This window comes from Centroberyx affinis, unplaced genomic scaffold (genome assembly GCF_046629955.1).
Source record: "Centroberyx affinis isolate AG114_WGS23_722 - 3 ecotype Tasmania unplaced genomic scaffold, CSIRO-AGI_Caff_v1 ptg005304l_1, whole genome shotgun sequence".
Classification (NCBI taxonomy): Eukaryota; Metazoa; Chordata; class Actinopteri; order Beryciformes; family Berycidae; genus Centroberyx; species Centroberyx affinis.
This window is the reverse complement of record NW_027282644.1, coordinates 136,293-162,368: the sequence shown is the minus strand read 5'-3', so window position 1 is coordinate 162,368 and position 26,076 is coordinate 136,293. Positions and strand designations below refer to the sequence as shown.

The window sequence follows — 26,076 nt, the reverse complement described above, 5'->3', positions numbered from 1 at the left end:
AATGCAAGAAGTTGCAGGACTGTTTTCCCTTTCCCGGCGAATGATAATCCTGAATCCATGATCAGCATTGCTTGCTTCATTGTTGACATCTACCTGGTGCTTGTTGTTATAATCGTTGTGCTGACATTATCAGGTAAGCGCAAAGTTTCTCTTTTTCTGTTTATATGCTTTACTCACAGGTGTGTGAATTGACCTGGATATGAAGCGTCCGTAGCACAAAAAATAATATAACGTTATTTTCTAAAGAGATAAGACAGAGCCCTCTCCTCTCCTCTCGTAAAAAAATAATAATAATTCAGCAGCGGCGGTCATATTTCACCTATATGCACCTAGCAGCTACCGTACTGCCGCTGCTAGGTGCATATAGGGGAAACACTGGTAAACTCTCCACTATAGCTCAGACCAAAGAAAATGAACTGGTGTGACCCCTTACAGCCCCATCAGAAATAGTTAGCAACCAGAAGATCTGACATTTTCCTTTCCATTAACATATTGCTGTTGATACAAATAGGGAGGTTAGAAATGATTGGGTGTAATGTAGTGAACTAGGTATCATCCTACATGTAGGTCCGGGATAGATTAGACAACTAGATATCTGATGGGTGCGGAGGGAGGCGGTTCTAAGATGCCAGACCTTCTGGTGGTATTGTGGGTTTAATTCAACAAAACATACAGTATGTGATGGGAGATGCTCATATGATTAATCCCAGACACACACCCACTCTCACCCACCTCTCTCTCCCCCCCTAACATCCAAGGTTTCTAGGTGCTCACCCAGAATAGTGAATCAGACGATGTGTATTGGCAAATGTTTCATTTCCAGACGATTGTGTTAGCTGCACTTTAGCTAGACATGTCAATGAAGTCAAAACTAACTTTTTCCACTCACCCCGGTTTTGAGGTGAATTAGTGATTAGAAGATGTTCCCTATCAACTTTTTGTGACAGAGACATCCAAACCTCTTCTTAGTCCCTTCAGTGAAAACAGATTGGAGAGCTTCTTTGACGGTGGGAAACCAGTGATTTTCATTTCAACCGATTCAGCAAGTGGATTCTCTTTGAATTCCCAAGAGACATGGGAAGATAAGATGTAACCTTTCATTAAAAGGTCCCCATATCTTGTATCTATATTCACATCTTGAATAAAAATAATTGTGAATGGATACTGTATCATTTTACATGAAATAGCAGTTTCACGTTACATTTTGACATTTCTGACTGAAGTGAGAGCAAACTGACATCAAGCATTTGGTGTCTTTGATGCTTTGAAATTCACAACGCACACAGTTGTCCACTGATGTCGGGTGCAATCAAAATATTCAATCAAGGGATGATCGATTCTGAGCTGATTTCTACAAATTGATCACTTTACTTTCCATGCAACTGATAGAACCAATAATGTGTATGAGAATCACGCATATCACCTGTAAACAATATGGTTTCGGCTTAATGCTAAACTGAAGCACAGATCTCGCAGGTTTTCGATCATCCGCAGAAACAACAGCAGACAATTTATCCCCGGGCTTCAAGGACAGAAAAACCCCCACAACAGTGCTGACACGCAGAACTGAATACCATAAAAAATTGCCTTCTCTTAGCTGGAATCAAAGCACTACAAGAGGGACGTATTAGTATAAGCAGAGTAACAATCACTGAATTATTGATTTCCTCATTAGGACTTTTGTCAGGACCATTTAGCCACTTTATAAATGAGCTTTCATTAGGGTACTTGCAAGGTAGCCCAACTCGATGTTGATTTATAATGTGCAAGATGGTCAATAGGAGAGGGATAGGAGGAGGGAGATGGGGAGAGGCAGGAGGGAGACAGGCCCTCCACAGCAACACACACCCTGCATCTCCTCTACCTGCTTCACCAGCAGTCTGCCAGCGTAGCAGCAACATGAGGCAGCTGACAGGGAAAACCCATAAGCTCCCTTGTTGCAGGCAGGAAATGAATCCAGACCTGGACATGTTTGCAAACAAACAAATGAAGGCGGCTACTTCGAAAAGCCTATTCAAAGCCGGTGGCTGATGACTTCTGTTGTGAATGAGGCCAAACACCGTCAGCGTTTTGGATCCTGTGACTCTCCAGACTAAACAGTTTGTACTTTGCACTGAGGTGAACTTGTGTTTGGCATCTTTTGCTTTTGTTACATTCAAGAGCCGCTGACATCTGAGGCCCAGCGGCCCGTCTGACTCAGGGGAACAACCGCAGTCTCCAAGCTGCTGTATCACTCAGTCACATTTGTTATGAGTTTACCTGAGAGAAAAAAGTCTATTTCTCCTTTAAGGAAGCTCTTGTACGCCATAAATCATCAGCAATTTTTATGGCATGACTACAACTTCTATAAAGTACAGTAACATCCTGAACAGAGAGCACTGAGTCTTTTACTGTACAATATAACCAAATACAAAACACAGCACTTTGAAAGTCTTGAGCCAAACGCATGAAAGTAAAGCACACCATAAGAACAGACAAGACACGACATCTGACTGTCCTGTCGATTCCCTCCACTTAACCTAACAAGCGCACCATGGCAACAAATCACCTCCTCATGTCCCTGTTCATTAGGTAATTAGGAGCATCCCATTGGCCGGATCGGATTCTCATTCGTTATCTGCCGACTGATGCTAAACACTGGACTCATCTGACAGACGGACTGTGAGGAGCAGTCTCCAGCAGTGGCCAGCCTGGTTTAGGATTAATAGGGAGTCCGTTGAGTATGATGATACATTTAAGGTGGATTGGGAGGATCTTACTTTACGATAAGTGCAATAAAAGTGAATGTAAAGTACCAATTTCCTTAAACTGTTGGTTGATTTTAAGCTCCTGTATCCTTGCCAGACATCTTAGAAGTTCTTTATTTATATTTTTTGTCGGAGCGATTTGTGTTTCGCGCACAGGAAAAAGCGCCACGTCATTGAAAACCAGCAGTGTAGGAGTAGGACTGTAACTAATGATTATTTTCATTGTCGATTAATCTGTCGATTATTTTCTCGATTAATCGATTAGTTGTTTGGTTTATAAAATGTCAGAAAATGGTGAAAAATGTCGATCAGTGTTTCCCAAAGCCCAAGATGACGTCCTCAAATGTCTTGTTTTGTCCACAACCCAAAGATATTCAGTTTACTGTCATAGAGGAGTAAAGAAACCAGAAAATATTCACATTTAAGAAGCTGGAATGAGAGAATTTTGACTTATTTTTCTTAAAAAATTACTCAAACCGATTAATCGATTATCAAAATAGTTGGCGATTAATTTAATAGTTGACAACTAATCGATTAATCGATTAATCGTTGCAGCTCTAGTATGGAGCAGGATTTCAATTCTCCAAGCTGCCGCAAGACCTCTGCCGTGATTTCACCGCAACTATATCCATGCAAAGCATACTGCAATAATAACTTAGTGGTGTGTATGTGAGATCAGCTGCACTATGTCAAAGAAAACACCGGCTCAGGTTTCCACGGGCGCGGAGGCACGGAAAGTTTTTTAGGTGTCATTTATTTGCACATACAAATGATGAAAAAAGCTGAAAAAGAGAGGACAAATACAAACCGTGCGGCCGAGACAAAGAAACCGCAAGGGCTTTAGAAAAACATCTCATGCAAAAAGAAAAAGAGGAAAAACATAAGATGTCAAACAGAGACAAAAGTGAATTGAGCAACAGAAACCTAATGTCACGTCAAGACTCAACACAGAGGCTGCAAATAACAAAATACAGCTCAAACAACCTGAACGAGAACATTATGCCCATGTTCTCTCCTCATCAACCTTACTTTCTAAACCATTCCCTGGTCACCATATTACAGGGTGTCAGAGGTGATAAGCTCCAGCGCAGCATGGCTGTCCTGCGGCCACAGCACCTTTAGATGCTCTTTCCATTGGCCACACTTAACGCAAGGCACAGAAACATTGATTTTCTTCCGCCTCTGACACTTAATCTAACCCACAATGATCTACGACCTTATTTTCACACTAATTTCTTCTTGATCAGAGGTGATAAATATCGCATTGACATAACCAACTCTTTGTGCATTGCATCAATGCACTGTTTTGTTTAACATGACACCGCCTAGAGCGCGCCGACTCTGACTGGCAGCTTGAGAAATGGCCTGTGTTGCACTGTCTTGCCTTCAGAGATTCAGCAAGCAGCCTGCAAAATGTGTTTCTTTCAACTGCATTTCAATGATCCCTATGTGTACATTCCTCTCTGAAAACACTGCGACTGGTGTCAAATATGCAGTCTCTTTAGAAACAAATGAAAAACATTTGCATTGATAAGACAACAAGGAGCCAAAAGGACTTGCTAGACACCTCTAACACCTTACTTTTTCGCAAATTGGAGGTTTAGTTACGCAAACATTTCTCAGAGGCAGCTGCTGCTCTGGAGGCAGAAATAATCTGATTGGTTGAGTTAAATCTGTGGAGCCAAGTAACGTTAGACCACTGTTGCCAACTTGCTGACTTTTTTGCAAGATTTAGTGACTTTTCAGACCCCCTGGCAACCTTATATCTAAAAAGCGACTAGCAATAAATCTAGTGACTTTTTCTGACCATTGGAAAAAATATTAATGTGCAAAACATCAATCAAACTACTTGCTTGTCTCATCCAAAGAGCTTGTAGCCCCCTCCCACCACTAATGGTACGTTCAGATTACGGGCTACAAAGCAACAAGAAGTCATTCATTTTAATGGAAGCCAGAGACACAAAACTACAAATGCCAGTGCGTAAAATGTAGCAGCGTGTCAGGCGTGTGCAGAGTAGAGGGACAGTAATGTAGTTTTTACACATATTTACGCAATTATTATTTACTTAGCCTATATTGACAAGAACGATTATTTGCCAAATTAAATAAAAACGAGACAAATGCAAAGTTGGTGTAGTGGTTGGTGCACCCAATGTTTTGTAGCTGTTGTAGCCCATAATCTGAACGCACCATAAAAGTGGGAACTGTAGCAAATATATGTATATGCAAATGAGCATGTGACGTCATCTAGCAACTTCTAATGACTTTTTGAGCAGCCAGTAGCTTTTCTTGGAAGAGATTTGGCAATACTGTTAGACTGAAGCCCAGTGAAAAAGAGGAAGCTAATGAAAAAAGTCATCGCCATTTATGTTTTTATTTATATTTTGAGTTCCTTCTTTGCCATTCAAGTTTGCCAGTTAGCCAAGTTGCAAAACTGTAGTTCTTTGGCGCCACCCATTAAATGTGAGCTGTATTATTCCTAACACATTTCCCACCACAATGAATGAGCATGGTGTTGATGTGAAGGTGTATGTGGAAAAAAACACAGGCAGCAGCTGGTATCTCTGCAGGAGCCGTGTGTGTGTGTGTGTGTGTGTGTGTGTGTGTGTGTGTGTTCGAGGGGTGTGTGTATGTGTGTCATGGGGGGGGGGGGGTTCTACAGAGGCTGGGGCCCCCTCTAAGGCTACGTAGGACCCTGCAGGAGGTGAGGGGACTATATGGAGAGCGGTCCCTTCACAGGTCCTGGGAGTGAGGGGACACTGCTGTGTGCATGTATTGCATTTAGATGTATTGCATTTAGATTTTACTTGCTGACGTTTCATTGCGTTATTAGTTTGTTGGTTTCCATAGTAAAACAGCATTTGAGTCAGCACATGGATACCTACTGCTGTATGTGCTGTCTGTGTGTGTGTTCACTTGAGTCTCTTGTGTTTGTGTGTGTGTGTGTGTGTGTGTGTGTGTGTGTGTGTGTGTGTAACTATATGCATGCAGGACCATGTGTGTATGTGTGTGTGTGTATGTGTGTGTGTGTGTGTGTGTGTGTGTGTGTGTGTGTGTGTGTGTGTGTGTGTGTGTGTGTGTGTGTGTGTGTGTGTGTGTTCCCACTGAGCAGGGGACAGGGCCACAGGTGAGATCCCTCTAAATTACACACAAGTGGTCATTAATTATAGATGACATCTTGGTCAGATAAACGATTTCATCCTCAAATGAGGTCCGAGGGCGGCCCCTACCGAGGTCCACCGGGTGTTTGTGTGTGTGTGTGTGTGTGTGTGCATGTGTAATTTAGAAAGCGATCACCTGTGGCCCTGTCCCCAGCTCAGCAGGAAACACACACACACGTACATATGCATGCACACACACACACACACACACACACACACACACACACACAGTAGTACGGGTGTGTTGATATGTGTGTGTTGGTGTGTCGGTGTATCCAGCGGCCCCATCCAGCACACGGCTGGGCTTTGATGAACATACTCATTATGCTAAAGAGCGCCGCATGCCCGGGCTTCCCTGTGCCTCCAGGAAAGGTTAACTCAGGATGGTTACACAGCACGGCGAGGAGCGGGGGGGAGCGAGGGGAGCCAGGGGAGCGCTGACGCTGTCAGATGTCTCAGGACCAGAAATAGATCTCAGTATGGAGAGCAAATATCATGGGAACATCAAGGTGCCAGGATTGATGTAATAGAGTAAGCAGACGTCGCAGGTGAATCCGAGGCTGCGTTCACACCGCAAAAAAGTGTCGCAATTCAGATATTTTCCTTCACATGTGAAATCAGATCTGTGGCAAAAAGCCGCGTGAAGTCGCGCTTTTTCAACTCCGCTCTGGACCGCGGGTGTCAGTCGAGGCATGCCACCTACGTGCGACTTGTATTTATGCACTCAAATTGGAATTTTTCCGCGTTGCCATGACAATAACCTCAACCTTTCATCACTCACCTGAGATAATTGTCATAACTTTGGCGCCACGGCAGCTTGGCTGAGCAGCGTCACCATGGAGGAAACGAGACACAACGATGGAAAAGAAGTCAAATGGCCGACTTGACTGGTATTTGGGGAGACGCTTCAAATTAGTCAAAATGCCATAACTGAAATGTGCTCAAAACAAGCAGAAGTGTGGATACAAAAGCAGATGTTTCTTATCATTTCTCTGCCCAACATCTTTGTCATTTCCTACTGGTATTGGATATGGATTGCATCATAGAATACACACGAACAGTCACCCAAAAAAATCAGATATGAGCAGCCGTTTGGAATTGAGCATGAAGTAGGGCTGGGCGATATGGACCAAAAATCATATCTTGGTATTTTTAGGCTGAATGGCGATACACGATATATATCTCGGTATTTTCTACGAAGTGTGCTAAATGTTCAGTTGTGAGTAGGGCTGGGCGATATGGACAAAATCAAATATCACAATATTTTTGACCAAATACCTAGATATCGATATTGCAACAATATTGTAGGGATGACTATTGGTGCTTTCACAAAATATTTACACAATGAGATTTTTGATAAATAATCATCAGTAATGTGGATATAATGACTAAGTGGGTAAAGGCAAATAATAGAACAGCTAGAACAGTCTGGTAAGTTCAGAAAATGACATCACTTTACTGTAATGCAGCCTTTAAAACCAGGAAAAGACAACACTTATGCCATATCACAATATTACGATATCCAAAATCTAAGACGATATCTAGTCTCATATCACGATATCGATATAATATCGATATATTGCCCAACCCTAGCATGAAGGCCTGTGGCGCGAACTTAGCGATAACGCCGTGATTGATAGCTGATTGGTCAGCTGGTAAGAGTATGAAACAGAAAGCAACCTGATTATTTATGTGTCCACTGTGTACCAAGCTGAAGTTCAGTAACCAAATAAAAAGTGACGGCTTAAACGAATGAAACCGGATAGTAACACTAAAGTTCTCAATTTTTCTCGCCTCCAACCTCTCTCCTCTTCCTCCTCCCCTCTCTTCTCGTTTCTCTCACTATCCGTCTCTCTCTCTCTCTCAGAGTCAGAGATTAGTGTGTAATTACATGGGAGATCAGCAAAAAAAAAAAAGGGGGGGGGAAAAAAGGAACAGTATATTTTAACAAGGCGGTCGAGGAGGAGTGGCGAGGGGGGAGGAGGCGGCGCGGCCCTCGTCACGGGCCGACTGATTGTCTGCTTTTAATCCTCGACCTCATTATCACCTCCAGGTCCGGCAGTGGCAGTAAATGAATCTATCTGCCGAGTGTCAAATCTTCACACCTTCACCCTGGTAATCACCCCAAGGTGCAAATACAGAAGATGGATAGAGAGAGAGAGAGGGGGAGAGAGAGAGAGAGAGAAAGAGAGAGAGTGCATGACCCCTGCATTTCATCAACAAAATCTCCTCATTTCATAATTAAGAAAAGCAGCATCGTTATTTGGTTGGTAATTAAAGCTGATTAAATATTTACATCTTCTTTAAGGTCAAACCAGTGGCAAAATGTATGGTTTTGGTGTGTGTGATGGTTGCTTCTCTAAGCATAAGCATCTCTTCTTACATGTATTGAAATCTTGCATGGTTATTTATGTGTTCAGTGGGATTCAAGACCCTTGGGCCATGAAACCAGTCCAAACGCAATGGTATAATTTCAAAAATACATGGGTGTCAGTTTGAAAACAAGCATTCTTAAAAACATGCCTTCTGGAGATACATGATTTTTGTCTCTCAACAACGTTATACATATTCTTCACTGTCTTTCTTTCCAGTAGTCTAAATGCCATTTTACATGCATACTAAACAGTACCAAAAGAGATTTCCTAATTTATATTTCTAAAAACAAGTCACTTCATATCCATCAGGAGATATTAAAAATGGACATTTCAGGCAGAGTGTGTAAAAAATGAGAAAGTCAGGTAGCACACTAAAGGGGTGGAAAGTAAGAAGTATTCAAATATTTCTACTCAAATTCTGTTTACTCAGTTAAATGATACTCAAGTTTGAGATAGATTACATGTCTGGAAATTAACTAGAAATCTACTCAAAACGTACTCGAACACATTATATTTGAACAAAAATCACTTTGATTTTGTCCTTGTACCGACATTGATAAAATGACCTGATAAGAGTGCGTGCAAATAATTCGATGGGTTATTATCAACCCGATGTGATGGAGATGGTTCCTTTTTGATCCTATGAACAAAGCTAATATTAATTATGGGATGTGTCCAGAATAATTGTGTTTTACTGTAAATGACAAACCTCTTTCTGCTACCAACAAATAAAACATGCTCAAGTAAAAGTAGGAGTATGCTCAGATAATATGCAGGTAAAACACTTAAAACGTGGTGTAGCTGAAAAAACACTTCATTTGTTACAAGGAGTCACTACTAGTGAATGAAATGAAGAACCGGGAAGCTTGTGCAGTTATCGTAAAACTATAACACAAGACACAAGCTGTAATGTTACAATTCTTTTATTTTACAGTACTTTGTAAGTTTGTTAAATTGCTGTAAAATATTATCACTATTCTTCTATTCTTCTTCTTCTTCTTCTTATTATCTATAACATCTTCAGTTGTGTGTCTGATTGATGTACTGTGAACTTACTCTAGTTCCTCATGCTATAAGTCTATTTAATCTCTATAGGCCTACGTTACTACCGGTGTGGAAAACCTGCAGTATTATTATTTTTTGTACTTGGATTGAAATTTCCCATTGTATTTATGTCTGAGTTTCATGATGCTTGATACCTGTTACAAATGTAATTTCAAAAATAAATGGCCGACTGTCACTGAAAAAAATCAGCATTTCTTTCATTTATTCCTGAAAACAAAATACTTCAGACAATGGTGAAATCCAATCTATCCTCAAGACACACTTACTGTCATTCAAGTTCCTGAGAAAGAGCTTCCAGTTGGAGGAAAATGACTCCATGATAAGTTGCAATATACTTACAATGGACATGAGCCCCTTGGACAAATCCAACAAAATCTATGCTACCTTGAAAAACTATAATCATGCATTATTGAATTGGCAAGGATAGTGTGTAATAGAGAGATCCTAAACCCATTCCCCCTTGTGAATTATTCATTGAATTCAAATAACAGACGGAATAATATTCTTAAAATATCTCAATCATTTTTCACAAAGGCTTAAAATGGTGTAAAACAACAGAGATGCAGTCTGTGTGTCCTGTGTGTGGATCTGTGAGGGGGAATAACATTTGACTGAAGAAATGAATGAGTCAACATGAACACTAAATATGTATTTTTAACCTATGTATCATACAGGCTACTGAACTCAATTTCTGAGTTAATTCCAGTGTAACAAACTGTGTTGAAAACAGTCCTTTGCAATAGTGGTTACCATGGCTACAGGGAGGGACAAGCCGCCATGTTGGAGGAGTAACAGCAAAAGGAAATGGTAACACTTTCACAATATGATATTTTCTCCTCTTTTACAGTACAATTTGAAACATTTTCTTTGTTTTATTAGGGGATGAAGACTTGATAACGTTACAGTTTCTCCTTTCGTTGTCACTCCTCCAACATGGCGGCTCATCCCTCGCAACCACTGCTAACCATTATGTGACAGGCCTCTGTTTATTTGAAACTCCCTTCGCTTCCCTTTGGACCGCTCCGCTGGCGTATCTACATGTGCGAGGAGCGAGCTGTAGAAAAATAGTTGGCTAAATGTTGTACTAAGACCGGGGTAAAATATGATAATGAGTACAAATGGGATTATTAGGAGGCTGTGTGTCATCAGTCTGACTGATCCACGATGTCAAACTAGCCAAGCAAATTCAATTATGCCTGCAATTACTCCCTGGCGCTAGTGGAGACGTATTGGAGACGTTAAATATTGATGGAAACATAGATGCCACATTTGTTCATCTCCAAAGGTGAACACATCTCCTCAAGGCAATCACAAATGCTAAATATGAAGCCTGTCCATTAGTCACGCTGATCTCCAAAGCAGCTACACAGACTGTTGTATTATCATGTAGAGGTGATGCCGAGCTTGTTTAGATGCTTTGCAGGTTTGTTTTGGTTTAGTTCATTGGACATTTTTTTTTGCAACACATAGGAAAACTTACAGTATTTCCATCATGGTCTTTGGTGTTAAAATTATACACAAAGAGAATATTCATGTCAGACGAGGATCCTGATGATTATTTAGCCCTATTCTTAGGACACACGCCCAGTGGTGGAAAGAGTACCAGGATGTGCTATACTTGAGTTTAATAAGTACTGTTACTTTGCTGATATTTTACTGAAGTAAAAGTAAAAGTACTGGTGTAAAAATCTACTTAAGTAAAAGTAAAAAGTAGCTCATTTAAAATTTCCTCAGAGTAAAGGTTACTGAGTTACTTTTTAGAAAAGAGAACGTTAGCAGTGATCTTTTCCATGTGATTCTAAAAGGAAAAATTGAAAATGACAAAATAACGTGCACAAACAAAGTAAAGCTGACTTCCTGTTTCTTACAGAGCCATAAAATGTGTTCTTTAAAATGTAGGGAAGTACAATTCTTCAGTAAAAACATACTAAGTACTAAGTAAAACTGACTTACTGACTTTCAAAAATACTCAAACAGTACAAGTACATAAAAAAGCTCAATTACAGTAATGTGAGTGAATGCAATTATTTACTTCCACCCTTGCACACACCTATACACCACACTTCTCCACAAGAAATGAAAAAGTTTAAAGTTCCTCTAAAAATCAGTGCCTTTCAAACTTAGTATTCTTGGACCAAAAACAGTGTCCATTTCATCCCAAATTATGCAAATGTTTAGATTCTAAAGAGGTCAGTCTGGTCTCCCAAAATTTCATGAAATGAGCACAGCGTCTCAAAAATGTAAATACATGCTCTGTGTATGAGAAGTGAGAGAAATGTGTTTCCCCCATGCTGAAGGTCTATCAGTCTGTGCTGGAAGCTGCTGTATTATTGCTGCCCGGTACGGCCAAGAGAGCAAAGCTGGTGGAGTCATCTGACACTGCAGCTTAATTAATTACGTCAATTAAATTTGGCCCTTGTGACGTGGATTTCCATGTTGTGAAAATCCCTGACAAGCATCATGTTTGCAATATAAACACTTCATTAAAAAAGTATGAAGACTGTTAGATGTGTAGGAGTTTGCAGATTCTGGTTTCCACATGTAGGAATATAAAGAGATAGAAGCAGAGAGAGAGCTAGAAAAATAATTTAAGTAAAGTAAATTCCCTGTGTTCCATTTCATTCACAGAGTTCTATGTGCAATAAATAAACTAAAAAAAATGTTGTTCCTTGAGCTGCGGCCAGGGTGAAACATGATAACGAGTACAGGCGATATTATTAGGGGACGATGTGTCATCATCACATGACATCGCCAATTAAAATAGAACACATCATCAGGTATGTTGAAAAGTTACCACATTTAGCTTTTAACATGTAATGTAGAAAAAACCCACTCCTACCTGCTGTTAAACCTCTCAGGATGCTTCTCCCTCATGATGTGGAAGCGATGTGCGATGGAGGCGTCCTGCAACACAGAAGCAAAACATGAATGGTTTACTTAACTGCAAACATTTCAATATTCAGTTTTAAGGCTGCAGGAGGCAAGATTTCTATGGAAAAATACACCTTTCTTATCAGCCTGATTCACAAAATGGGGCTGCAACAGAGAAGAGCGTCCCATCCCCCCTAACTGAGATGCTGTAGTTGTAGCTTATTTGCCCAGGTGAAAATCTGGTGTGTGTGCACACACTCTCCCCACAGGAAGTGATGAATCAACACTTCCAAACTTCCAAGTGAGTCCAGAGAAAGCTGGACTCACCAACGTTAGATCCTTTCCTCTCCCGTCTCTTTGGTCTCCTTTGGTATAAAGCAGCACAGACCGGCCGGTTGGTAAACATGAGTGCACTGTGTGCCGTTTACTGATGTCATGTTACGTGATTTCTGGGTATTGAAGTTTACATTTTTGTTTACATTTTTCTTTTAAAATGCTGCCATTTGCAGCCACCAATGTGCGAAGTTTGCTTCCATCAAAAACATGCTACGGCTGGGAGCGCCAGATCCAGGTTCAGAGAGTTTTTATCCTGATGCAGTACGGTTTTTAAATAAGTAGCACCACTACACTTTATTAACACTGCACTTTACACATCATCTGTATACACTGTCATGTATATTGTCTGTTTTTAGTGTCTCTGTTTTTATTGTGGTGTTTTTCGTGTTTTAGTGTTGATGAGAGGCTTGAGGCTTGTATTTTTAATAAACTTCAACTTCAGTTTAGCTCTAACTCCAACAACAACTTCCTCCTTGTTAACTAACTCTGCCAACTATACCAAACGTTACAGTTGCACCTAAGCAGAACGTGTGTCCCTTTGCATATTTATATAAGGCGATGCGAGCGGTGTGTTAGAGTTCCTGGCCCGGTGCAAGGTGGCGGCAGGGTCGAGCCAGAGCCAGAGGCAGGGAGAGAGGGGTATTGACAGAGAGCCTGATGAACAGCACGCCGTCTCCACACAGGCTAATTAATTAAACACACATCGTGAGTAATCACAGCTCCCAACCAACCTACAGGATGCTGCCGACACCCCTGGCAACCAAGTTGTTTTCTCTCTCCCTTCCTCCACCTCTCTCTCTCTCTCCCTCTCTCTCTCTGTGACTCTCGACCTTTCTCTCACTCTCTCCCCTGCTTCTTTTCTCCGTCTCTCTCTCTTTCCCTGTGACCTGGGGCAAAAGGTGCAGCCACATTGGAGAGCTGAGTGTTGGGCTCATACAGCGCATGTTACATTTGCTACTGTGGTGAGACTGACAGAGACACTTCTCCAGTATGTTAACACCATCTGAGTCTGGTAAGATTATGTATTTCTTCAACTTGAACTTGAAAAAAAAAAGTGTATTTTTAGTATCTTTAGGTAAAACCTTGGGATGTATTTTGCTATAATACAGAGTTTCCCTTATCATTTAATTCAGTTTTAATAGGACCTTTGTCCATTTTAATTGCAAAAATCTCAGTAACACTTTACAAGGGCTTTTCCGGTGTATTAAGCTGAATATTGGCTTTACAAATGAATTGTAAGTACAAAATAATACTATGTTAGAACTTAACAGAAATCCCCCTAATGTATAATCAATCAATCAATCAGTCAAGCTTCATTTATACAGCACCCTTTGAGAAAGATTGTAAAACCAGTGTATATCTTCAAGGCAATAAAAATTATTGTAGAAAAGGCAATTAAAACAATGTGTAGGAGATAAATTACGCCATAAAACACAATGACTACATGAAGATTACCTCATCGACGGCTTGTGAAGCCTGGTATAATGAACTTATTAGGGTGTAATAACACCAAAATCTCTCTTAATTTACACTTCAGCATCAATGTCAGCAGGTGAGGCCTTTGTGAAAAACACAGACCAAACACTGACAAACACAGCAAAGTTGTCTGGCCTAAAGGAAGAGTGAGAGAAAGTTGCAGTAAACTTTTTGGGTTTGTTCCTCTCCCCCCTCCACTGAAGCAATCTGTTTTGACCCACTCCGTCTTGAGTGGCACTATTGAAACAGCAGCCACAGGGAGGACCCCCTGCTACTTCTCTGTACAGAAATTTAGGAGAAGCCAAAAAAAAAAAAAAAAAAATCAATGGAGCTTCTCTTGATGTCTTTTCAAGACGCTGTAAGCAGAAGACCAAAAGAATTCTTCAAGATCCCCGCAGACTCGCCTCACGCTTCCAACGCGAGCCAGAAAGGTGAGATGATGGATATATCTGAGAGATTGTAACTTGATTTTCTTACAAACAGGACAATAGCTGAAAACAAGAGAGCAAAAGCGAGGAGAGGTTGTCTCCCCTTTGGTTTGGGTCTATTATCTGAGATCTGTACAAGTGGAGCTATGGCTTTGCAACAGTAAACAGCCATTTCAAGCAACCAAGAATGAATAAAGCACTTTGTCACCCCACATTGATGTAGTGTTTGAATGTTTGAAGTAGTAGAGCTGTTAAAATGAATAGACCTAACTCAGTATTAAAGGAGCCCTATTTCAGGATTTCAAATTTTCCTGTTCATATATTTGTGTGATCAAAAAGTGTTTAATGAAGATGTTTTTAAAAGTTGATTTTGTTTGAGTGGTTAAAGTTTTTGTTTTCAAAAAATTGCTCTTTTTCTACAGGAAGTTTCAGACTCACTCCAGGCAACGCATCACAACTGGACTTGGTGCTGATTGGCTCCCATCACTAAACAATTGCTAAAATCCCTCCAATCAAGCAAGTTTGCAGCATTTGAACTGGAAAGCCTCCAATCAGCAGGTTTACCTCATTTGAATCAGAGGAACTGGTGATATCGACCAATCAAGATATATTGTGAGGACTTAGTCTTCAAATTCAATCAATAAATACCCTTTTAACTAAACTATATGCTCGCAAAACATCATGAAGAACATTATTCTTCTCCCAAGCTATAGTATATTTGAAAACAAAACCATGAAAACTGAATAATATGGGACCGCTACATACCTAGGTCATACCATCAATACATTCAGGACATATTCACATCTTGACCCCCTCGCGGCAGTGGGCCGACGCCGGCTCACTCACTCACTCTCCCCCTAGCTGCCCTCAAATAATTACCATTGTAAAAATCTGGCACCCAAATTAATACAGGACATGTGTAATGTCCTCTCATAGCTCAAAGTTTAGTCCAATTACGAGTGGGCCCAGCGGTTTGATGTGCCTTTCACTAGGGGGGAGAGTAATGGCTTTGACAGGAGCGCCAGGGTCATTAGGGCGACTGACTGCATTATGGTAGTGGAGCGCGCTCAGTGATTAGTTCTGTCTCTCACCCCTGGCCCTGATTGAGATCATTACACTTCACGTCACTTCCACATCCTCCCAAAGGGATGGCGCCATTAATTCTCAATCCGACTGGGCTGTGACTGGCTGAGGCAGGAGGTTAGGCTGAAAGAGTTTACAAAAAAAATGATGGTCTTTCTTTTTTGGAAGGATCACCTGGGCTTCGGGATATAAATGACTTGGAAAATGAAGTCGTAACGTGAATGCTTCAGTTTGTTCGTCAGACCCTGACACTAATGGTTTGAGTCTGAGAAGTGTCAGAGCGACCAATAGCGGCAGGTTTGGACTAATGTATGTATCACAAATTCAAAAGGATTCAACTGGTACCTTTGTGCAAATTAGTGAAAATTCACGTTCACTATGACAATCTATCGACGCAGGGGCGACATGTTGGCCGCTACTGCTGATGTTTTGATTTCGGCAATGTCATTACAGAAACAATCTTTCTTCATCTGCATAATCTCTGAGGTAATTATTAGCTTGACTTGTCGCATAATCTTCATTGTAATTTTTTTCTTTCAACGGAAAGCAGAAATTTGATGCGAAATGTGTCACAAAATATTATATCACACTCCATTCCATAGAGAGCTCAAAATCTTCTTAATCCCCCACAAACAACTTCATTTGTCATCATCACGCCTGCTGGGTACTAATCCCGTTGTTAGAGCAAAGACAATGGAGTTATAATGACTTCATGAAGTAGCCAGGCCAAAGTTTGTTTGTTTTTTTCTTCACAGTGTTTGGTTCAGCAGGGAGGAATTCAATGGTCACAATTCCAAACTTATTTTAGGCTCAAACCCACATTTGGCAACATTTGCACCTTTGCCCGCTGAGCCAACCGTTCTGAAACCCAGCTTTTATCAGCTGGGAATTATTTTCAAAATCAGTCAATGAACCTTTCTGTCCTTTTCCGACCTGGAGAGAGTCATTTACACCTTCACACCTTCTAAGAACCATATATGGTTCGTTGGGATATTAAAAGGTTCTTAATTCTTAGTTATTGGATGGTGGATGATGGCATAAATGTGGAAAATAGCCAAACCCCTCCATAGTATATATTGTGCAATTGCAAAAACACAATGCAGGAGTCTAAGCAAAGGAGAGCAGAAATGGTTCTTTAAAGAGGCTTGGTCTGAAAGGTTCTTGGAAATGGTTCTTCTATGACATCACTTATGTTTCTGTGTGTAGTCAGGTATCTACAGTATCTCCAGCCTGCCACATTGATATAGATCCCCAAAAAATGGGACGATATAACTGCTGTTTGGGCATCTTCCTGTTCCCTCCCTGTCCATTACAGAATCAAAATCCCACTGTTTGTTTTCAAAGCTTTGAAAGGCGTTGCTCCTATATTTCTGAACTTCTGGTCCCTGCTCAGTCCCGCTCGGCCCCTCAGATCCTCTAATCGTGGGTTTCAGGCGATCCAGACTTCCCGGTTCAGACTGATGGGTTTTGCCGTGGCTGCACCGAGATGTCAGATCAGCCAAATCAGAAGAAATGTTTTAAAACTTGTATTAAAACCTACAGTGATGACAAAGACACAACACTGCTTTGGCTTGAACACTATGTAAAGGTGATAAGTTCTCTTTGGGAAGCAGGGCAGTTCATATAGAGAAATGTAGGCTTTTTAATTTTCTAAGGAGAGAGTGTGCCTTGGAATTGTGTGGATATATACATTTATCTTGAAAACAATTTTTATTCACTGGCCTTTCAATGTTCTTTTATGCTTTGCCGCTCTCATTTTGTGCTTTTAACCATGCTGTTATTTCCCTACATCTTAATTTTGCTGTTAGTGGTCCATCCATACTCTGCCTACTTTTTCCCAGTTTTGTAACCCTCATGCTTTGTAAATCACTTTGGTACACACTGGTTTTGTGTTATGTGCACTATATAAATAAAGTTGACTTGGCGTGACAATCCTGCCAGACAAAAGTTCTGACTCTTGCGCAGCTGCAACAAATTTACAAAATTCAAATAAAACACTAAAGAGCCTGCGTGCAACAAAAGATTGAGTAACTTGTCCCACAGTCTTTGTGTTTTATTTGACATTTAGCCTGGGAAATCAATGCAAACTTTTTTGGAGGGGGAGGTGGGTGGAGATGCTGATATTTATTTTACACTGTACCCACTTCCCCCCATACACATCACCATATGTTCAGCCCCATACATTACAGCAGCCATTCTTCTCCTCTATCACAATGTTAACAAGACCTGTCCTCTAATATCCTCTAACATCGTCATTAGGGGCCGAGGCTGCGGCTGTTATTTGACTAACATTTGTAAGGCCATGCATCACTTATTTCCCTGTTCCAATACGTACGAATGTCACAATAAGGAGTCGCCCCCACCTCCACCACCTGTAAATGTCAATTACCATATTTCCCGCTGACATTTATCAGTAATGGCTAACATGAGCTAGGTGAAATCAGCGTCATTAGGGTGGAGATGGACAGGGAGGTGCTGATGGGTGCGGAGCGGCCTCTAACACCATGCAGATACACAACAGGGCGTGTTCATCGATCAGAGGAGGCTGAGGCTTGAGCACATCTCAATAAAGGCATAACTAGACTGTGATCAAAACAAATAAATTGAATGAGGGATTATGCTGTTACTCCAAGTACTGTAATAAGCAGTGTGGTTTTTTTTTATTCACACTTAATAAAAAACCCTTCAGATTTATTGACAGAGGATATTTAATTTTCATTAGTATGTCAGTGAACACATCAGTGGCTACGGCTGTTGGTCATACTCTGTTTAAGGTCGGTTCGGGTTAAGCTGTTTACACCTTTGATACGCTGCGATTGGGTCTCCTCGTTGCCGTGAATAAACCAGTTAACAGATTACTGCCGTCCAACTTTGGTGTGAAAGGTATGAAAGGTGCGGCTGCCAGCCACCCTGTTTGGCTGAGCAGTAATGTGCTGTTTCCACTGCAGCAGTGTGCCGTACTGTACCTGTGCCACAGTCCAGTATGTGTTGTTTTAGTCCATGGTTCAGTATGGTTATAGTACAGTAAAAGAATGCTGTTATAGCGCCTTTATGTATCTGCTACCAGCCTGCCTTCAAAGGAAGCCACACAAGCAACGCACATGGTCAACACTCAGTGACAACCTCTGTTTTTTAAATTCCCAGCTGGTGGAAACAGAACGAAAGCGGAACGTCGAGTCTGTTCCTTCTCAGATCCTGTATTTTCCTCCAGTTGTTACTCCTCTGAATAGACCAATCAATATTACACTGGCTAACTGTTGTGTGTTTTGATGCAATATTATTTCAAAAGAAAAGAATCCAGCATGTGTTGTTGTTGACACTGGTTGCTATGGTTCTGCTGTTGCTATAGTTACACATGCACATGCTTTATGGACAGGGCCCCATATGTTCAAAATTGCAATGGAAAACCAGTGCCAAAACATATCCAGGACCGGCATAGTGTTAAAACCATATAGGTTACTTCTACTACAGGGGAAAGAAATGATAATCCCAATAGTAACGGTACTAGAAATAGTAATAGTAACATTAATAGTATAGTAGCAATAACAGTAGTAGTAATAGTAGTGGTAACAGTAGTATTAGTAATAGTAATTCTAATGTACCCATAATGCTGTGTGAGCGAAAGGAGTAAGATGTATCTATGCCACAGTAACCCGTTTAATATGGAAGTAAGCCAGGCATCTTAACCAAGTTTCTCAGGATTTTAGGTATGAAGAGTTATGAAGTTTACATGTGCTGACCCAAAACCGGGTTGAGAACAGAATTTTCTGTGCATGTAAACATATGACATTTTTTTTTATGACATTTTTAACTAAAACCCCAGAGTCCCGTCAGAACCGACCGGTGTCCCACTCACCACTCCGATAGAGAAGTAGTTGTTCACAATGCTGTAAGGCACCGGGTCGCCGCGCTCCTCCTTGTCTGCGGGCGTGACGTCGATCTTCCAGCGGTCCAGCATCACCTCGCTGCTGTTCTCCACGTCCCGCAGGATCTTCAGCAGGCTCTCGCCCTCGTAGCCTCAGAACAACACGAGATTTGTGTGTTAAAACGGGTCTCTAACATCACATGTACTACTTGGCTGATGCTTTTAAGTGTCTTAAAGCAGTGATTCTCAACCTTTTTCATATCAAGGACCCTAATTTAGTCCACATTAGGGCAACGGACCCCCATTTGATGAGATTTTGTCTCTCGGACCCAAATCTAAGAATATTTTTATTGTTAGATATGATTTTGTCCAGAATCCCATGACTGTCTGTATTGTAGGTAGAGAGATAACAGAGAAACTATGATCAAAATAGTCATTCTGCTACATTCTCTAATTGTGTTAACTTCTTGTAAATAAAATAATGCTTAAGTTTAACAGTTCACCAATTTTCTGGGGACCCCCTGGAACCCCCTCAAGGACCCCTGGTGGTCCCCGGACCCCACTGTCTTAAAGAACCATGAGAGCATACCAGGGTTAAACCGATATCAGGCCTGATACTGGCCTATTATTGAATATCAGGTATGGGCCAGTCACATCGTCCACAGCCATTATAATGGAGGTTCCTCCCTGACTACAGCTACAGAAAAACATTTTATTTTCTTTGAACATTTTATTTTTTCATTTTATTGTTCAATTAAGTTTTTGTAAATTAATTTTAAAAGGTGTAACATATCCCAGAGTTTCTCTACCACTGAATAGTTAAGGTGGGTCTCTCTGCCTTAAAGAGATGCTAACACTAAAAGAATTTCATTAGTCTGGGTTTCAGTGGAGAGTTTTAGTGTCCCATGATGGTCTTAAAAAAACCCATATTGGTTGAACCCTGGTGCACATATATTCTTTAGCTTTATTGTCCCCAAACACAGTTGTTTGACAGTTTTAGCACTGTGCTCTGACCCTCTGGGCTCTGTATGAACCGGTTAAAAGAATCAGTTACAATAATCTTAATATTAGGTTATTATGTGATAATGCAGTATACTTATTTTACAACATAATAACAGAAATTCAGGCAAATTATTTCACTGTTATGTCTCCACTTGTCTTGCCATGGAAAGTACCTCCTCCCCACCGCAGACATCTTGCCAGGTCGTTGCCGGTGCCAAGAGGAAGCACACACACAGGGGGGTTCCTGTCCAGGTTGGCCTTATCTGGAGCAGCGGGACAAATATCACAACTCCATGCAAAACAAGGCCACACAACAAAACATATCCACCGCAAGACTTGACCAAAGCGTCAAATCCATTTTGCAGACCAGGTTGTAAAACTCCCAAGTCAATATGAATGTCCAGTTGTACCGTCTATTTCAAGAGACACATTCTGCCTGACGGTTATTACCTCTCTTTGTTTTGATTGATAAAAAATTGAGGCAATTTTTGAGGGCCTGAACAAGTAACAGGTCTTCAAGACCAAATAGAACAGGCCAGGTGATTTTTTTTCAAATGATGACTAATATGTTGTTTTCCAACTCACGTAATCATCCCATTTTACCTCCCCTGAATACGCAGGCTTGGATGTAATGAAAGTGTTTATATACAAACCATAAAGTATGCTTTACCATTTCAGACAGAATAACAAGAGAGCTGTTGGTTTTGATAAAATAATAAAAACAAATACAATTTTTTCAAAAAAAAAAAAAAAAAAGAATTACAGTGTTTTACTTCTACAATGTTCTGTGTTATCAGGGACTGAAGACAGTATGAAAAAATATCGGGGGGTGGGGGGGGGGGGGTGTGCCATGGCAACGTTGCGGGGAACAATTTCTTATCAACACAATTAAATTTTCTCATATGTATGTAATATGAAATTTATAGAAAAGTATGTACCTATGAAGTCCAGGATCCAGCCCACTGTGCCGTCTCCTCCGCAGGCCAGCACTCTGAAATCAGGAACGTCTCTGAAGAAGTTCAACCTGCCAACAAACACAGTCAGTATATACAGTACATTACTGCAACAGAACAAGCTGGATTTTACTTTGATTGATTGATCAAATCCCAAGAGGAATATGCTTTTTTTTTGGTTTCTGCTTTGAAGATTTGATTTGATTTAAAAATGTTTGTTCAGATGATTAAAGACAACATGAGCTCATAAAAGCAACTTATCAAAACTGTGCTGTATCTCTAAAACAAGTCAAAGTGTAAATTTTGTGTGTTCATATAACGCTGACTGTGTGCGGATCATGCAACATATTTGTGCTCGCCTGAGTTCAACCACTGCCACAACATACAGCTTCACTGCAAACCCCCTCTAATCCCACAAAATAACACATGTCGCATTGACAATTATTCATTCAGCGAGCTAGCCTGCCTGTTCGAGGGCTAATTGGATCATGACAGGCAATGTTCAGTCCAACTTCTTCCGTTCCTTCACAATAACAAAGCCCTAACTGAATGAGCCAGCCTCCAAGCCTCGTATGGCGGATAAATGATTCGCTCAATTACTCTCCAACTGGGACCACAAACCATATTAGACGCAAAACAGACGGCCGCGAACATGAAAGGCAACTTTGGTGATGTTTAAATACCAAGAAACAAACACTTAATTTGCCGTAATTGCGTTAGCGAGGCAGCTAATTGACAGCAGTGCGTGCGGCTGCCTCGGCCTGCAGTGTCCGACGGTGACCGTTCACCTTGCTAATGCGCGCTGCGTTGCGTACACTTGACAAAATATTAACAAGGTTACAGAGGGGCGAGGTCATCTGGAATGTTCTCAGCTCTTGGGAGGCCGGGTTCAGAGCCGAGCGCTGTGACAAGAGCAGAGCCACGCAGGTGAGCTTTCTGCCACGTGCGGAGAGATCGATAAACAAACAACATGGCGGGACAAGGTCAGTCCCAAAAAAGTTAGAGCTGTGTTGGCACAATCTGTGAGACGAAGCTCCTCCGCTCGACGCACAGTCAAAACCTTTCGGAGGTTTTGCTCCTGCGTGTGCCACTGTGTATTTATTTTTTATAAGGCACAAGGATTCTGTTTTCACAGCTAATCAAAGCCAAACAACTCCGCAGCACGGTGGTGAGGCATTCCTGCGGTTTTAAGTACTGCTGGACGCAAACACCAAAGTGAAGGAGTCTTATGCATGTAAATGATCCATTCATTTTCTTAATCACAGGTGTGAAAAATAGGAAACCCAGTGCTGCCGTGCAGCTACAGTATGCGGTGAGATGCTCTTGTCTGTATGCGTGATCACACGTGGTATGGCGAGAATCTCACCCCTCTCTATCCGTCAGTCATCTGTGTCACCATCCCTCCATCCACATACAGGCTTATGCATATGGAGCCAGCGCTCGTCTGAGGTGACCGCATGAGACTGTCATCTCCACTATTTGTTATGTGTGATCTCACCTTAATTGTGTCTGTACGATGTGTGGGAATCGAGCGAACGGTCTAATAGCAAAGGCCTCTCTTGCATGTGATCTTGCTTATTATGTGTGAGCAACAGCAGAAAACATCAGTGTGTTTGTAAACAGAAGATCATTAGCCAATATGATTTGTGAGGTAATGAAAGGAGTTATAAAAGGTTGGATCGTGACTGAAGTGATTTTATACTTTCTGCCTGCCTGCCTGCCTGTCTGTCTGTTTTTCTATTTGTTTATTTTTGGGCCAATAACAAATAAGGTTTCAGAAGAGAAAAAACAATTTGACCAGAAACAAATTTGAACAAATTGGATTTAAAATGCAGTTAAAATGCCAATTTTTAACAAGATTTCTGATCTCATCACCCAGAAAATGTCAAGTGGTATAAACATACAAATACATAATTTTAGTCTTGCAGTGTAGTTATTAATGAATTGTCCATTGTCTTTGTGTATTCTAAAATTAATAAAATACCAGTCATAAAAAAAGAATGCAGTTTCACTGTATTTACTATTAGTGAACACCAGAAAACATTAATCAATGTAGTGTCTAAAATATACTGTAACGATTTGATTAAGAAACGTGTTGAGAAAATTAAACTTTTAATCTTTTTGCTCTCTGAGTGTTCGGACGGTTGCACCACCTGACATTTTTGGAACGTGTTTCTTTATTTTTTATTATCAATTTTTTTTTTCCATTTTCTTTCCATTTTAATAATGGATTTAGACACAAAATCTACATGTCATTGACCCACTTAAGGGACCCTTCACTGTTCCAGTGTGTGGTCACCAACGTACCCTGGCATGGGTCCGTTCTTGGCCAGGTTGTACACTTGTCTTGGGTTCAAAAGATACTGGAACTTTCTGTAAATCCTGCAGCAGCGAGGAGGCAGGGAGATCGAAGAGACGGGAAGAGAAGAAGGAATTAGGGAGCTGCATCACATCCATCCACAACATTAATACAACAAACACACTGCAAAAAATGACAAGTTGTCAAGTGATTTGATCTTGTTTCCAGACCTATCAAGCTTATTTCATTATATTTTTAGTCAAATTATCTCACTGCACTGGCAGATAATCTTGCTGGTTCCAATACATTTCACTTTCTTGCCAATATGACTTCTTTCAAGAAATCATCAGATTACAATGAAGAAAATCTGGAATCAAGAAACTTTCTCCAAGACAATTTCACTTTTACCAAGTAAAAACAAGTTACATTCTCCTGAAAAAAAGTCAGAATTGATGAAACTGGTAAAATTATCAGTCAGTGCAGTAAGATGATTTCACACAAAAAATATTCCTAAAATAAGCTTGATAAGTCTGGATACAAGATTAAAAAACTTAACAAGATTTTGCAGTGCATAACTTCATAATGCAAGTCTGACTCAAATATCATACACATTGCTTAAAGCCACAGTATGGGTGTCACATTCTGTCATATCAGCGCTGACGCAGACAAACGTCCAATCAGAGCAGGGCAACGCGCCGGACTGGGCAGCTGGGTGGGACATACCCAAAGTCCCCTTGAGGAGAAACCATTAGAAAGACTAATTCATTTTAATTTCAATTTCATTATATCAACTGGCTCAAGTCATATTTTGATCTCATAATTTAAACAAATGAGGGCCGGCGTAATAAGGAGTGAATGAATATGTTTCAGTAATAACCCAATTAGCCCTGGGTTAAAGAAGGGGGACCAGGCAGGGACGTGACAGAGAGAGGGGGGGCAGGCGGGGGAGGGTCTGGGGTCTGAAGGGGCGCGGGCCGGCCGGCGGTAGAGGTGGAGGTGGAGGTGGAGGTGGCGGCCGGTGCATTAGGTAAATGTTATTGTGTTTTTATTTGACTAAGTAAGCCCGCAGCACTTGGCAGCCAGAGGCCATGCTCCCGCTCTCCCTGTGCGTCTGAAAAGCAGAGGCTTAGAGGCCTCTTGTAGCGTGTTGAGACAGATTGTGTACTTACCTTTCTCCCTGCTTCCCCCCGCTCTTCGGATTGACAAACACTAGCAGAGGATGAGTGCCCTCTATTGTTGTGATCTGAATAGGAGATGTCAAAACAAACCGTTGGTGTTCGGAGACTGCGGAATGCTTCAGAGGAATCTGCTTTCATGCCATATCCGCAGACATTTTCTTTTAAAGTATACAGCACTCCCAAACAGTGCTGCTTATTATTTTGTAGTTTTCTCAGTCCATGACAGAGAAATACACGGGCGTCACCTGGCTGCGGCGAGGTGTGGGCCCTCGCCGTTCATTTGCCTGAGTCCAAATTTAATCTAGTGTTAATTAAAAGAACTAATTATAATGGGGAGAAAAGATAAAGCAATAGTCAAATTTATTCACAAGCGAATATCTAAAAAAAAAAAAATCACATCAGCGGAGCGTCCAGGACCAACGTTCACTCTGCGCGGATAGTTTGATGACCTGCTGCCTGTCTGATAATTTATGACACTGACTAAATAATAATATCTAGTCAGTCATGAGACTTTGCTCCACTTGCCTCCAGAAACGTAGTCGATAGAAGGGTGTTTTAGAAGTTGTGGTGGCAAATGATATGAGATGCAGGCCATGCCTCAGGCTTTAGTGACCTGACGCTCCTGGATATGCAGTAAAACAACCCATCTATCTCAGACTAAATCAATACTCTCAACCTGATAACTCATGATTCACAATTCCCTCGTAATAGCTATTTGTCACTGCTTCCTAATTGGCAGGGCCGTTTGTCTCGTGTGACGGGGGCCGTCCGCGAGGGAAAGGCTTCCCAGTCGCTCCGACCGGTAGCGAAGCGGTGGATAGACGCTGGAGGCAGGACCGACGCCGCGCCGCGTAAACAAGCTCTAATCCAGCGGCCCCGTTTGAATTGCCCTTCCTGCCGCTAGTCTGCAACAACTCGCCCGGTGCGCTCCCTGACACAGATGAAGCGCTTAACTCCCCCTGTCTGCTATCCCAGCAGGCCAAGGGTGAATTAATGAGCTCCCTGTCCAGTCCAGAGTGATCCATTACTTCCTGTAATTATAAATAATAATCCTGATTATTACGCTGGTTAGCCGGCGAGAGGCATAGATGGATGTGCCTGGGATATGATTCATCATATTTCTCTCCCAGCCACGCGCAGACGAGCCGTCGCCACAGACGGCGGCAGGTTTCCATCGCCAGCATGCTGGCTGACAGATATTAGAGAGGATCAGGCCGGACTGGGCTCTGCTGTATGA

At 41.4% G+C, this 26,076-nt stretch overlaps 1 protein-coding gene across 5 annotated transcripts in view; it reads right to left on the bottom strand.

The window, feature by feature from the left end:
* The window catches only part of dgkb (diacylglycerol kinase, beta), a 63,190-nt gene that overhangs the window by 16,130 nt on the left and 20,984 nt on the right, over positions 1–26,076 (bottom strand). For all 5 annotated transcript variants that reach the window (XM_071546524.1, XM_071546526.1, XM_071546525.1 and 2 more), the window contains 6 exons: positions 24,831–24,904; positions 23,670–23,744; positions 21,348–21,433; positions 20,583–20,672; positions 19,399–19,559; positions 12,188–12,252 (listed from right to left, as the gene is read on the bottom strand). In XM_071546524.1, coding sequence (XP_071402625.1) covers positions 12,188–12,252; positions 19,399–19,559; positions 20,583–20,672; positions 21,348–21,433; positions 23,670–23,744; positions 24,831–24,904 — 551 coding nt within the window. The remainder of the gene's footprint in view (positions 1–12,187; positions 12,253–19,398; positions 19,560–20,582; positions 20,673–21,347; positions 21,434–23,669; positions 23,745–24,830; positions 24,905–26,076) is intronic.